This window comes from Hippopotamus amphibius, chromosome 4 (genome assembly GCF_030028045.1).
Source record: "Hippopotamus amphibius kiboko isolate mHipAmp2 chromosome 4, mHipAmp2.hap2, whole genome shotgun sequence".
NCBI classification, from domain to species: Eukaryota; Metazoa; Chordata; class Mammalia; order Artiodactyla; family Hippopotamidae; genus Hippopotamus; species Hippopotamus amphibius.
In genome coordinates this window covers 30,793,324-30,809,012 of record NC_080189.1, presented here as the reverse complement: position 1 = coordinate 30,809,012, position 15,689 = coordinate 30,793,324, and the positions used below count along the sequence as shown (strand labels likewise).

Genomic DNA, 15,689 nt, shown 5'->3' with positions numbered 1-15,689 from the left:
GATAAAGTTAGTCTATAAACGGATACTAAATCAGCCTGTGTATATCAATCTCAGGGTCTAACTAGAGAGATATATTATTTTCACACAAATGCCAACAAGAAGTCCTACATTAGATAGTCTAAATGTATGTGAGTGTATTTGAGTTCTAAAAAGAAAACTATTCAAAACTTTTTTAAAGGTAAAAATGTGATGATGTAAGTCAACAATACTTCAGTAAAAATAATAAACAATTTTTTTGAAGTTAAAATGTGTTTCTGTGCTCTCTTCACATTTCTTATCACTATGGAACAGAATCACGAGTTTGTGGATGAGCAAGTCTTTGAAGAAAGCTGCATGGAAGTTGCCACAGTTAATCGCCCTTCAAGTCACAGCCCCTCTCTCTCTTCACAACAAGGTGTCACCAGCACTTGCTGTTCAAGACGACACAAAAAAACTTTCCGCATTCCAAACGCCAACATATCAGGAAGCCACCGAGGCAGTGTGCAAGAACTCAGCACGATTCAGATTAGATGTGTGGAGAGAACCCCACTATCTAACAGGTACCTGAGATTAATCTGTGTGCGTCCACACACCTGTGCTGCTTCTCAGAGCACATCTCTACCCCCTGTCATGTTGCTACCTCTGTGGCATCTAAATCTTAGCTCCTCGGGTTTAGAATGAGACAAAATTTGATCTGAAACAAGTAGGAAAATTGATCTACTGTAATATTCATTGAGTCAAAGGTAGTAGTTGAATCAGTACTGAAGGAATAGAAAGAAGGTAAAAAGGTCAAGCACACACAAATGTACTTCTACATCTTCAACCTCACAACTTTTTCTTGAGCAGATACCTCTATACTTAGGAGTCCCCTAAGTAAATACAAATGGCCTGAAATGATAGTCAACACAAGCTCAAGAGACAAGTTAGACTGACATTGATATGATTGAAAGGTATTCAACAGCACCCAAAAATATATCAATGTCACAGTGAAAAATAAACCTATGCCCACAGGATTTTTTTTGAATCCGTATACAGTTTTGGTCATAGAGGTATTTTGGGCCTCAACACAATCCAATACCAAAAAAAGATAAGCAAAATGCTGAAATTGTTTACCTTTGCTGAGTTTATGGACAATTTAAGTGAAGTTTTTCTATTGGTATTTTCCCTTTGCTTCTCTTTATGTGCTACTTGTTTTGACCAAAATCTTACATGGGTAATAATAAGTAGTACATTTCAACTAGATAGATCATTAAAAAGATCAGTTTTTCTGCCCAAGTATCAATACTTTTCCTTTGTTTTTCAAATTGAAAAGCTTATCTTTTCAGATTAACAATCCATTAATTTCAGTGCTGTTCTTTGTTGGCATCCAACAACCTGTGTGGAAACCTGGGTGAGAGTCTGAACTCAGGCTCTGTTGTTTTACGTAAGTTGGATGTCTCTGGGATCAGAACATTAAATGTTGGAGCAATGAAAGATTTCCATCTCTAAGATATTCTACCTGTATGTTGTTTTTACATTTATTGTAAAACAAAATAGAGAGTGGAGAAGTGTTTTAAAAAATTCTTAGGTCATAAACATTTTAATTATGTTTTCTATGAAAAAAACAATAATTTAAAGCTCCTATGTCTACCCTCCTTACTCCTTCCCCCTTTCCCCCTCCCCAAACAGAGTAAATAACTCATGTAAGAATACCACTTGGGAAAATCTTTAAGTATTAGTAATGACTAACTTGAGTTCTTAACATTTGGCTGTCGCTAAATTGAGAGCTTTAAGGGCATCATTTATCCCAAGGAGACAAGATAGTAAAATGATTCTGTGGTCAAAAGTATTGAGGTATATCCACAGGGTATGTAAGTGATGGTATCTCAAACCTCTCAGAGGTCCTGTCTTAAAGAAACTATTTCACTTTGCTCAACCTAGGATTTCCAAAACTCACCTGATCCTTTTTTTTGCATGGCTTTTAGACATTTATTTGATCTTAATGCCCTGACTAGGGTTCACATTAATTTATTGTATGGTTTGGTGTTTCATTTTTTAAAAATTGTGGTGATCATTCTTAGCCATTTAAAATGTTACTTATAAACATGAAAACATGTATTCCTCAGTTGTAGGGAAAAAAATTTTAAGTAAACAACTTACTTTCTTAAATCTATTTTTTCCTCATCAGCCGATCCAGTTTAAATGCCAAAATGGAAGAGTGTGTTAAACTAAACTGTGAACAACCTTATGTGACTACAGCAATAATAAGCATCCCAACACCTCCAGTAACCACCCCCGAAGGAGATGACAGGCCAGAATCTCCGGAGTACTCAGGAGGCAATATTGTCAGAGTGTCTGCTCTGTAAGACAGTTGCAATCAGGTCCAAGAGAACTTGAGCCCTGGCTGTGGAAAGAATCCCAACATGGAAGAAAGAAGAAACAATAAACATTTTGCAGATGAAAATGACAAAGCAAGGAGGTTGGTAGTGAAACAAAAAACCAAGCTTCCAAACCTGAGGATGGACTTCAAACCACCAAATGGCATTTCTAGACGGAGTTTGACCTGTTATACAGAGAAATAGTCTGTGGCCCTTTGACTTTGTGAATGAGCACAACGAAATGCCGCCTATTGATGCTTCTTATGATCAGAACTCTTTTTTAATAAAATAAATAAAATAAATCTTTGAACATAATGTTCCAGTTGAATGCAAAACAAACAAAAAAATATGGAAAACATTTTGATAAAAATTTTTCCTGTTAAAACCATGAACATTGGCTATGATAATTATTACACACTAAAAAAAGAAAAAAAGAAAAACTCATACAACACATTTGTATTGACTGAAGGAAACCATCATAATGCATGCTAGAATTCTTTGGAGCCGTGATCTCAGTTTCCTTATGTTGTCTTCAGAATAGGCATGATAAACTATAATTGTAGAAAGAGGGAATTTCTGTGCACTTACAACAAGCTGATTGTTCATGTTTCATGGTGGGCTGTGCAAATAAACTCCTTTTAGAACTGCAGTATTTCTCATGGGGATGCTCACTAGTAAATCTAAAGTGTTCAGATAGTTCAGTATTAATTATTGTTTTACCTTGCACCTAGATACTGTTACAACTGCAATAATTCATTGTACACCTGTTGTATCAGGAATCAGGATTTTTTTGTTGTTGTGTTTCCAGATCTTTATAGATACAGTAAGAGCCGCATTCCATAGAGAAACTTCTGGTGTGGCCAGGTTTTAGATAACTTTTTAATCCAAAACCCTTGTGCCATAAATGTTGCTGTGTAATATTCTTTGGTCCACTATGTTCCTGTGATAGTGCGTTATTTGTTCCTGTATTTCTATAGCACCTTTACATTGGGTTTATCATCATCAACTAGACTAACGTTTTATAGTTCAAATGACTTTCCTACTTTTGTATTCCCCAACTAATTATCTTATAAGTGGATTTTCATCACCATCAATCCCCTTGTCAAAAATTAGAAAACAAAAGGAGTTGATATCTAAGAATTATCTCTAACCTTTTTGCTGTTACATAAAAGCCCAGATGCTGGATATATCATTGTATGTTTCATGAAAAGAATTGGCTGGGACTAATATCACAGGATCAGTGATCCCAGAATCTCACTTGATGTATTATTTATTTTGCTTTAGATCTTGAATACATTTTGAGAATAACTAATGTGAATTGAAATACAGAGGTAAACTGGGGGAGTGCTTTATGTAGCAATATTTGATGAAAGCACGCTTCCTACACCATTGGGGAAGGCAGCACCGATTTGTCTCAGAAAGGTTCCCATATATTACAAGGAGCAATTTTCTCCTCTAAATCTGGAGAACAGGAGTTTGATGATGCAAAATTGATCTCTATGTACATTTAAGTGAAAAGTCTTGATATCTTTTCACCTTTAAAATATATCGGCAGATATGTCTGCACGTGACAGTGTGAAACAGTTTTATGTCCAATGATTTGTTCATTCTAAGCCACCACTGTAGCGAATAAAGTTTAGCTTCAGTACATGGAAAGAGTTAATAATTATCCCTCTACTATAGAGATTTTAAAATGCTTATCATAATTTATCATAAAAAGGAATTAATCCAACCATTTGCAAGTAAAGCCAGAAATTCTTGCTTCCCCTTTCTAGAATAGCTTCTAGAACAATGCTGTGCACACAGTAGATTTAAAAACACTTGCTGAGTGAAAGTCAGATAAACTCTGCTATCTCTCAGGAAGAACTGGCTTTATTCCTAGTATGTCTTTTTAAAAGTTACTAATCTTCCTGAAGCGTGAATATTAACAATTATATTAACACCTGCCTCATGTCACTTTATGCTTCTAGAGCAAATATATAGTGAAACTTCTTTGATGGCATTTGTTGAAAAACTTTTTAAAAAGTAGGCTAAAGAAAACACAATCAGGAATACTTAGGTCTTTTGATTCCCAATGAAAAGTTCTATTTTCATGTTCTTAATATTACATTTAAAAATGCAGTTAGATTATTTCTGTTGACAATTCTGCCTCCTTTACAACTTCTCATTTATCCAAAACTATTAATTTCTTTAGACTTTTGGAAAAAAAAACTTTTTGGTGTTTTAGGTGATTTAAAAATATAATGTGTTGGTGGTGAATGACTATTGATGACTGTGTTAAGTGCATCTGTATTGTAAGTGAAATGTAATTATTTCTGTGTACCATATGGAGTAACCAAGGTCATTGTTTTTGACAATTTTGTTTGAAATTCATATATCTTATTTCAAAGGATAGCATAATACCTGCATTATGCTGGAAAAAAATAGACCTTTGGAGAATACTTAAATAAAACATGTGCATGCTTGAACAGGACAGCATGGTTGACTGTTGCCCTATTGTTTTTAGACTTCCTTCCTTTCCAAAATCTAGGGTGTGCTACACTCTTCATACATATTTTGGAGAACCCTGTAACATGGACAAATTCAAAGAACCCATTGATTGTGAGCGACAAAAATCTACTCTAAATGGTGTACACGATAATTTTCTATCAAAAATGGGAATTTAGAGATGTCAATAGAAAAGTTAATTATTTAGCAAAAGAGTGCTGTTGCTTTAAATAGTCATTTTTGGAACTATCTTGGCAACTACACCTCCATAGCTACTAACTATGATAATATAAGTGTATTGCAAGGTTTTGCTGGTTATTAAAAAAAAGATAGTAGGGTTAAAATCAGTTATTTTTTATATATGATATTTTCAAGTAGAATGCTTTCTTCAGTATGTGACCCACAGTTATTAGCCTGATCCAAAATGCCTCTTGCCTCTTGCACAGTGTGGACCAGAGAGAAGTAAGGCTGCTGCCTGAACCTTACACACTTTTTAATCGCTGCTGCTTGAGTTAAGCGAAGAGAAGCTCTGGGGTAATAACTTTGGTCAGAACTCAGTTAGATTCTTAGCCAAAGACTCTTTTCTATCTATGAAAACAGGTGATTTATTTGTGTAGCTGTGTGTGTGTGTGTGTGTATTTATTTATTTATTCACATTTATACACATACACACAGATTTTTTATTATTTTTCAAAAAATATACGCATGCTGATGGTTTCTATTTAATAGGGGACCAAAAACAAAATAATGTTAAGAGATTATTAGAAGCACAAAGAGTAAATCTTTTAGCACAGAGAGTACTTTTAACTAATGATAACTAGTGATGCTGTTAGTGGTTAGTATCCATTTTTTTTTCTTATTATTTTCTTTTACAGTGCTTGATTTATTGAGATGCCAATCTTGCGTTTAAAAGGTCCAACATACCTCCCTATTCCTTCGACTTAGTTAGAGTTGGCCTGGAGGTAGCCTCCAGGGAGTTATAGCAATGTCTGCCAGCAACATTGCTCAAAAGAATAAAAAGGGTTCTTGATAGATGACTCCTCTGAGTTTTGCAGGAAAGGCAACTCCTCTTCCCTAGGGTATTATTAAAGTGTTTACTTGATTAACTCTCAAGTACAAGAATGGTTATTGGTTTGCACTGGGTAAACTTCATCAGAACGGTCAACACAATCATGTAGGCACACTGTAATTTTTTTAAAAAGTAAGAGTTTAAATTATCCACCTGAGCTGGCTGTGTTTAGGGTGGTAAAACAGTCTCCAAAAAGTCAGATTTTGTACTTATAAGGAATTTTGACTTTTGGACACTACATTTGCTTAAGATGATTATAAGATGGATATATATCAATATATATCTATAGATATATATTGCAAAAAGCTTAGAGCAGAAATAATATTAGAGCCATATTGTGCCTTCTAATCCTATGTTCTTCATTACCTGCTTTATATTTTCCCTCCTTTCTCTTCAAGCATTAATCATTATTTTACTAGATTATTCTCCCTCTTTCCCTAATTATTTTCTTTTCTGGTTTTTCTATGGAAATCCACTAGTTAACTACTGTTACCTATGTTACTGAATGCATAGGATGGACTAGACATTGTGATAGGTGCTAAAGAAATAGCGGTTAGGAACCCAGACCAAATCCTCCTCAAGGACTTATATAGGGAAAAACAGCTTGAAGTGCTCTCTGCTTCACTTTGCTATTCAGAATCCTGCTGTACAAGTAGTCTCCTTTCTGCCATATTGACAGTCATTTTTCAACTTAATCTCCTGGAGGTATCTCTTCAACACAGTTTACATCAGATGGTGTTCCTTGAAGTACTTTCTAAAATCTTCCCATCTCATCATGAAAATCCTCTTTGTATAGGCCATGGTCCTCTTTCTGTGGGGGGGAGGGGGAGCAGAAAAAGAGCACATGAGTATTCCTTAAACATGGAAAGCAAAACAAGACAAAGCAAACAGAAAAGAAGACAAAACTTCATGTTTATGATTTGAGCATTGTAAACATACAGCCTTTTTCAAGTATCCACTCTGCTTTTCCTACCATGGTTTCAGCAGATGTGAAGAAAGCTACTAAAATAGTTTTACAGGCAGAGTACCACACAATACTGCTGTGAATCCTATCACTACGATACAAATTAGTTCATCTGACTAATCCCACTGAGACGTGTGCAAGAATGGCAGAACAGAGCAGTAAGTCTAGAAAGAAAGGGAAGTTTATAATTAGTGGCACTCACCAAAAATGTGGGCCCAAGTGGTTTATGTTAGTTCCAAAGAATGGGGCTGGCTGAAGAAGGGTATTGAAGGGTGAGTACCAAAGATGTGGAGAGAGACTTAGAGGAAATATAGAAGATGGAGCGGGGGCATAGGACGGTGATTGGGCATTGACGAGGGCTACACGGTGATAGAGCAGCATCCTTGGATTTTGAGTCTAATTGACAATCCAACATTTTTTGGTTGATCAAATTAATTCCTTTGTTAGAGCCACATATTACAACACCAAAAGGTATTTCTCTTAACCTATTATCAGTTTCTAATGTTTAAGCATTGACAAATTGCACAGAGATTTCCCAAGCTCCCTATATAACAGAGAATGAAACCCCAAAAGAGCAGAATAAGGAACTGGTACTGAGAAATGGAAGAGTTGAAAGAGCCAAAGCATGGACCTTGACCTTGGGTAGATGAAACTGTTAGATTTCCTAATTAGAGGCACTGGATATAAAAATTTCAAAAGTAAAACCGTCACATACATTGCAATATTACATGTGACTTAATCTGGACTTAATGTGCTTTATTTTTATTCCCAGCTGACCTGGTAAGAAATCAATGTACAAACCACATAGGAAAAATTCTAAGGCATTCAATATGCAGTTTCTTTCTTCTATAGATTCAAAATGAGCACTCAATAATGATGATTAGAACAACCATGAAAAACAAAGGGGGGGACCTAATGAAACTTAAAAGCTTTTGCACAGCAAAGGAAACCATAAACAAGACAGACAATCCTCAGGATGGGAGAAAATATTTGCAAATGAAATAACTGACAAAGGATTAATCTCCAAAATATACAAGCAGCTCATGCAGCTCAATATCAAAAAAACCAAACAACCCACCCCCAAAATGGGCAGAAGACCTAAATAGACATTTCTCCAAAGAAGATATACAGATGGCCAAGAGGCACATGAAAACATGCTCAACATCACTAATTATTAGAGAAATGCAAATCAGAACCACAATGAGGTATCACCTCACACTTGTCAGAATGGCCATATCTAAAAATCTAGAACCAGTAAAAGCTGGAGAGGGTGTGGAGAAAAGGGAACCCTCCTGCACTGTTGGTGGGAATGTAAATTTATGTAGCCACTATGGAAAACAGTATGGAGATTCTTTAAAAAACTAAAAATAGAACTACCATATGACCCAGCAATCCCACTCCTGGGCATATACCCTAAAAAAACCATAATTCAAACAGATACATGTATCACAATGTTCATTGCAGCATTATTTACAATAGCCAGGACATGGAAGCAACCTAAACATCTATCTACAAATGAATGGATAAAGAAGATGTATATATATATACAATGGAATATTACTCAGCCATAAAAAGGAACAAAATTGAGTTATTTGTAGTGAGGTGGATGGACCTAGAGTCTGTCATACAGAGTGAAGTAAGTCAGGAAAAGAAAAATACTGTATGCTAACACATATATATATGGAATCTAGAAAAATGGTACTGATGAACCTAGTGACAGGGCAGGAATAAAGACACAGATGTAGAGAATGTACTTGAGGACACAGTGGGGGAAGGGGAGGCTGGATGTAGTGAGAGAGTAGCATTGACATATAGACACTACCAAATGTGAAATAGCTAGCTAGTGGGAAGCTGCTGCATAGCACAGGGAGATCAGCTTGGTGCTTTGTGAGGACCTAGAGGGGTGGGATGGGGAGGGAGGGAGGGAGGCTCAAGAGAGAGGGGATATGGGGATAGATGTATATATATACATATAGCTGGTTCACTTTGTTGTACAGAAGAAACTAACACAACATTGTAAAGCAATTATACGCCAATAAAGATGTATTAAAAAAACATGAAAAGATAACAATAATTGACTGATAATTTTTATTTACTCCTAAATGTATGTCAGTCACTGTGCTATTCACTTTACATGTATCAATCTATTAATTACATGTATTAATCCAATAATTGTATTGGCCACACTCTGCTTGAGAAAACTTTAACACTGAAAACTGGATTTTCCTAATGCAAATAATATAAAATTTTAAATTAAATCATAGAGTTCCATTTTGTAGAAATTGACGCTATTTCTTTTCTTAAACAGAAATTTTTTTAAATGGAGGGGAGGAGGACACCTAATCATATCCCTGCTCTAATGGCTGCAATGACATTATCAAAGACCATCAGTTTTTCTTTCCATTTTATTTGATCTAAATTTTTTTATCTTGAAAAATGTGCTATTAATAACTATTCCTGATTGACTATTGGTGAATTAAAATAAAAATGGAACCTAGTTGGGAAATATAGTGCTGTCCTAGTTGACAAAGATTTTCTAACAGCTCCGTATCAGCACAGCAAACACATTGAGTTAATTTTCCAGGAAAAGGGAGAATTATGTGTTTGAGCATACATCATCTCACTCGCTCTCCTTCTTGAGCAAGGCCTGCCAAAATTCTCAAGGTTGTTGATCAGGCCTGTAGTTACATGCGCAGCATCTAATTGGCCCATAGTCCACATCCTAGAGGCTTATAATAACAGAACAGCAACATTTTGGAATTAAGGTCAAAACCACAATTCCCACCCTTCATTATCTTTCTTATCTTCCTGAAATTCCTGAAGGCAAAAATTCTGGAGGATGATAATGAAATGCCTATTGGAATTTAATGCCACATGCAAAATAAGGCACAGAAAAAATCAGATAGGCAAAGTGATGGCATAAATCAGTATTCCAAGTTAATATAATACAATTTAAAATATTCTTGGATTTTTCCATCCTCACAAAGAGTTCCAAAATTTTTCTGTAGTTAGTTGATAGTTTTTATTTTCTCCTAATAAAATAGAAAGCTTCCATAAAGGTGTAAACACCGACATTTGATTTATATTGAACTGTAGAAAATTTAATGTACCTTCTAAAATGGTACTTGGGATATAACTGCTTGTCATAAAACTTCTTTGGATTTCATCGTTTGCGTGTTTTATGTTCCAAAATAACACTGGCCTATTAATAATATCTCTTCACCTTCCGCTTCAATCTTTCCTTTCCTATTTCTCCAAAGGTAAATGCATTACTCATTGGAAGTATTAATGTTGTGCCCAAAACTTCTTTTACATGAAAAATTAAGGTGCAAATATTATTTTTAAAAAAGTATAGAGATATTAATATTATATATGGTCTATCATTTTCAAATCCTACTGAACATGATTATAAATTATAAAAATTTACTTCAATGAAATAGTAAAATTTCTGCTAATTGTCTCACAGAAGGATAAAAATTCTCCTGTTTTTTCCAAAGTAGGAATACATAGCAGGTAAACTCTAATATAAAAATCAAGCTATATTTTGAAAAGTAGACATATATGTATCAGACATTTCCACCATGTCTAAAACAAAATGCATTTATTCATGCACGAGCCCACTAATGAGAGACTAAGAAAGAAATGGGGCCATGAGTGACTGGAGAAACCTGAAACTGTGTATGGTTTGAAAGGTACAGAGTTTGAAAGACTAGAAGAATTCATATCAGTTTCTTTCACTATCTTGCCCAAATTCAGGTCATTGGCAAAGATTCTGAGAATTTAGTTCAATTACGCTGCAATTACTTACTATTAGATATAGATTCTCAATTTTGTAGGATTCTCCAAAATTAACTCAAGACATTTCCCCCATCACCTATAGCCTCCAGTTATAATAAGTATCTCAGCCGAAATTTAGAATGAATGCTAAAATGTTTATAATAAACTCAATTTAGGAGAATAATGTTAAGGACATAAGTCAAAAAGTGAGGTTATAAATGCTTCCGTTTATGGTGTCTGAGTATCTCTGATTCTGATTAAATATGTTTCTAAAATAATCCCTGACTATAGTCAAAATTTAAATACAAATGAACTTTAGAGTGACTATCATTCATTTTTTATTAGCTGTACTTCCCTTCTCCATTTCTTCTTATAACAGAGAAAAATATATTCAACGACCAAAATACATTTTAGAGCACAGCCTCAACAGTTTTTCACAACATAAGGGAAAGTCAAACAAGTAAGTTAACTTAAGCATCTAGTGCATTTCTCATAATAGAAACATGTAAAGTAATATAAAATATTACTATTAAAATTTAAATTCATAGGAAATTTCTTTATACATTTCTATTTTTAATCATAGATGACTATACAATTTATGTAGCAGTTTTCTTATGAAATCTTTTCTGTCTCAGAAAAAACTCAGGAGAGAAAATGTGGGAAGGAGAGAGTGAACACACACACACACACACACAGGCTGAATGTGGAGTTCCATTTATTTTACTACCTGATGTATTTGAATGAAATGTGGAAGGGAAATTTTTCTTGCCAGTAATCTATCTTCAGGTGTTCTTTCCTTTGCTGATTGTAGAAATTATAATGTAGTAATGTCTAGGCTTTTTAAATGAATCTTCCTGAAAAGAACTATCAAAGGAAACATTCTTAGGATTGCCAAACAACATTGTCTTTTTTCTAAAGCTTCAATGCATAGAATGCCTGAAACTGAAGGTTAGCTAAAACAGGGAAGAAATAAGTTAGCAGTGATTTTTAGCGTACACATGAAAAAGAGAAATTCATTGCATATTAACTTGCCAATGTATTGAGAATCTGTCCCTTTTTAGGTTACTTTAAAGTAAAGTAACAGGTAGCTTTTTAAATTTTTTTAACTCATTTCTCAGCTAAATTTGTTTTAAAGTTTAAGATAATTATGTCTGATATTGAGGTTGTGAAAAGCAAACTATCCTTCTATTGTATTATCATGAAGTTAAAAATGACACTAAGAACTTCAAATTCTTGTTTTCAGAATGTATCTATGAGCATCTGCCCTATTCTCCCCACTTTTCAAGGGGCTAAACTACTTTCTCTGGGCTTTATAATTTAAAAGGTTCATGGATGTATACACATGCCCACATTCTCCGGTCCATGTTAGTTATTGTATATGATACTGTGTGAAGAACTGGAGACATACCCAGAGGAAGGAAGCAAAGTCCCCTCACTCAAAGGGAATGTTAAATACATCCTGAATGTTAAATAGTGAAGATGCAACTCAAGAAAATTGTTTTAAGCTCCCTTAATGCATAGTATAGTGCCTATAGCTTCAAATTATGTAAATTTCAAGGGATTATTCTAACAAGAAAGTACATTTTTTTTAAGGAATGATTCTTGCATTATACTTCAACTGTGACAAACAGTTGTACAGGAGGCGTAATGACTCTCAGGCTGTAGAGGTAGCCATTCTATTCATTCATTTTCTTTGTGAGCACATTGTACATTCCAGACAATGTATTAGGAACTGGGATAAAACAATGACAAGATCCTGTTCTTGTTGGTATTGCACGGGAGGAAAAATAATTTTTCCTCTACCCTTCTTAGTTTTTGGCTGAAATCCCTTGATACAAAACACAGATTAACAAGAGAAAAACAAGCAAAGAAAAATAAAGTTTATTAACATGTATACCTCATGTATACATGGGAGATACTCAGAGAAGCTGAGCAGGCCTCCCTCCAAGGTGGCCTAGAATTCAGGATTAAATGCCATCTTAATAGGGATAGGGGAGTGGAATATAGGCCTCTTAGGGGTGAGTAAACAATTTTTAGGAAAGATAAATGGGTCCTTAGAAGAATAGATGGAAGGTATGATCATTTGTGACAAAGTGTGTCTGGGTATGGTGTTGATGTGTAGTCTCCTCTCCTGTGACAAGAATCAGTCCCCGCTGGTGGATAAAATGCCCAGGGTGAGGAATTGATGACAATTGAGTTGCTTTTGGAGGCTCTATGTTGACGCTGATAAGGGGCGTTGAGAACATGTCTCCCTGCTGCGTTTCAAGTGCCTACGGAGCCAAAATATCAATACGCCGCAGCAGCATGTTTTGGGGTGGCAGGTCCTAAACACTCAGTCATATTTTGGGGTGGCATGTTATGCTACCTTTCAGTATTTATCGTCTACTTGTTGACTTGGACCAACACAGGTAGAAATATAAACCGCCTAAGTTCATAGTGACACACATTCAAGGGAAAAAAGTATAAATCATTCATATCAACAATGAAATGGTGGGGTGGGGAGGACATGTGGGATACTTAACATGGTGTTGAAGAAAAGGCCTCTAGGAAAAAGCATGTGAGACCTGCAGAAGGAAGAGCCAGACACACATAGAACATTCCCGGCCTGGGAAGCACACGTACATTTGCCTTGGAAATGTAAAGAACCAATCTATTTGATTTCAGTAAAATTCATGGGTTTTATATTTTTCCCTTCTACTACCTGTTATTTCAGGCCTTTATATGATCTGGGGACCAAATTTTTCTGGATATTTTAAAGAAATCAATGGTTTATCACTCTTGGTTCCTATTTCTTTCCCTATCATAGTTAAGTGCCAAAATAAAGGTCTTTCTGTGAAAATGACAGTTACTTATTCATGAAGCAACCAATATGAACCATTCACTTCCTTTCAAGTCTCTGTAGTAGCTTTGGAGCTGGAGTTAGGAAAATCATTTTCCAAGCAAGGAAACTAACTTGCCCTGGGCCACAGCATGAGTAAATGATCAAGGTGGAATTAAACCCAGGTCTGCTACATAGCCCATGCAATTCCCCCTCTAACGGAGTCTCTCCTTTTGTTAACAGTAAAATTAAATAGTATCAAATCTGCATATAACATACAATCCTGGATTTCATCACTTAAAGGCAATACGTCTAGGAACATCTAGTGGCTTGCTTATATCTGTATTACTGTGTTTTCATCACTGAAACAACTAAGGACTTGTATCAGCCACCGTTCATTCATTCACTTCATTAATTTAACGAATAGTGATTAAGTGCTGCTCTGCTAGACACTTGAAATAAAACAACAGCCAAGACAAATATGATTTCCATCATCACTGTTTGCGTCTAGTTGAAAAGATTATCATTATGCAAATAAATACATAGATAATATATAATCGCAAATTGCTAAGATTCAAGGTTCAGAAAAGTTCTCTCAAGGAAATGACATCTACTGGGGCTCAAAAGAGAGAAGTGGAAATCATCCAAAAAAGGTGAGGAGAACATTCCAGGCCATCCCTAGAAGCAAAATTGAAATCCACAAGGTAGAAGAGCTCTTGAAACATTTAAAAATGTGTTAGGAAGGTTGTGTGGAGGAGCCACCGTGAGCGACTCAGGGAGTGAACACAGGTTGGAAAGTCAGACATGGTGGAAGACATGTCTGAATTTATACGCACTTCCACTTAAGGATTTTGGACTTTGTCCTCAGTCCAATGGGAAATCATGGAGAATTTTGAGCGGAGGAGTGACAGGATCCAATGTGTGCTTTTTAAAGATCACGGCTACTTGCTGTGTGCTGAGGAATCAGTTGGAGAAAAAGGGAGGAAAGGAAGCAGGCGGACCAATTAGGAACCCATTTCAGTAACTGAAGTGAGCCACAAGGTGTGGCTGGTTTAGAGTGGTGTCTGAGAGAGAACCAGCTGACTTAAGGAATACGTTAAAGTCAAGGAGACTTGGTGATGATTGGTATCAGTATGAGAAAATTCTAAAAAGGCTGTCAATTTCTGATTTAACTCGCTGAGTGCAAGAAAGTGTCACTTGCTGAGGTAATCAGGAGTGTTGCTTTGAACATGTCATGAATCACGTAAGGAGAGGGGGCAAGTAACAGCAGCAGGGAGACACGGGAAATATTTATTAAATGCTTACTATATGCCGGGCATAGTTTTTAAGTGTATTTATTTTAAATGTATTCATTTATGTATCATCAGAAAAGCACTAGAAAGCACATACTATTAGTTTCCCTAATTTACAGATTAAAAAAGCAGAAGCAGAGAATTGTTGCAATCTTACACAGAGTGACACAACAAATAAGTTGCGAGATTGGATTGGACTGCAGCTTTCCGACTTGGACTCTGAAGCCTGAATACTACAACCCCAGGGGTCTCTGTCTTTGGTCTTTAAGTAAGCAGTCAGATATAGGAGTACACGGCACAAAAGAGGATTTATTGCAGAGTTATGAATCCTCTGGGGAATCAGCATCACAGAGGAGGTATTTAATTCAAGGGGATGGAACGAAGAGTAGAATAAGAGAAGGATCCCTGGAATGATCCAAGAGGAAGGAACTACAAAGTAGTCTGAGAAAAAGCAGCCTGAGAGGCAAGAGGAAGCCCGGTGAGTGTAGCAGGATTTCAAGAAGTAGAGCAGGCTCAGCTCACTGAGCGCTGCTGAGATGGCTAGTAAGGTAAGAGGGGAAAGTGTCTGGGCCATCTAACACCAGAATGGGCATCACTGAACTGAAGAAAAGTACGTGATGTGACGTGGTGAGAGCAAAACCTAGACTGCATTCGAGACTTAAACTGGAGAAAACCTCCTGGCGCTGCTTGGCTCCAAAGCACATCTCGAGACGAAGAGATTTCTAAGTGGAATATGGGGTAAAATAGATATTCTTTTAATTCACTCGACTTAATGGGATATAATATGACCAGTTCCAATCTTGGTAAGAAATATCTAGTAGATAGAAAAATGGAGGTTGAAGTTGCAGGAAAGAGAGGAGAAATGTAAAGTGGGAAGAAAGGGAAGCATGGAGTCAGAGTGCAGGGGAAGGATGAAGCCCGGATTCGAGGAGGGCAACTTCCTCGG

The 15,689-nt window shown here is 36.0% G+C and overlaps 1 protein-coding gene across 1 annotated transcript in view; it reads left to right on the top strand.

The window, feature by feature from the left end:
- KCND2 (potassium voltage-gated channel subfamily D member 2) overlaps positions 1 to 3,141 on the top strand; it is a 472,359-nt gene extending 469,218 nt beyond the window's left edge. The window contains exons 5-6 of the mRNA XM_057732282.1: positions 292 to 539; positions 2,147 to 3,141. Of these exons, the coding sequence (XP_057588265.1) occupies positions 292 to 539; positions 2,147 to 2,324 (426 nt within the window). The 3' untranslated portion in view covers positions 2,325 to 3,141. The remainder of the gene's footprint in view (positions 1 to 291; positions 540 to 2,146) is intronic.
- The last annotated feature ends 12,548 nt before the right edge of the window (positions 3,142 to 15,689 follow it).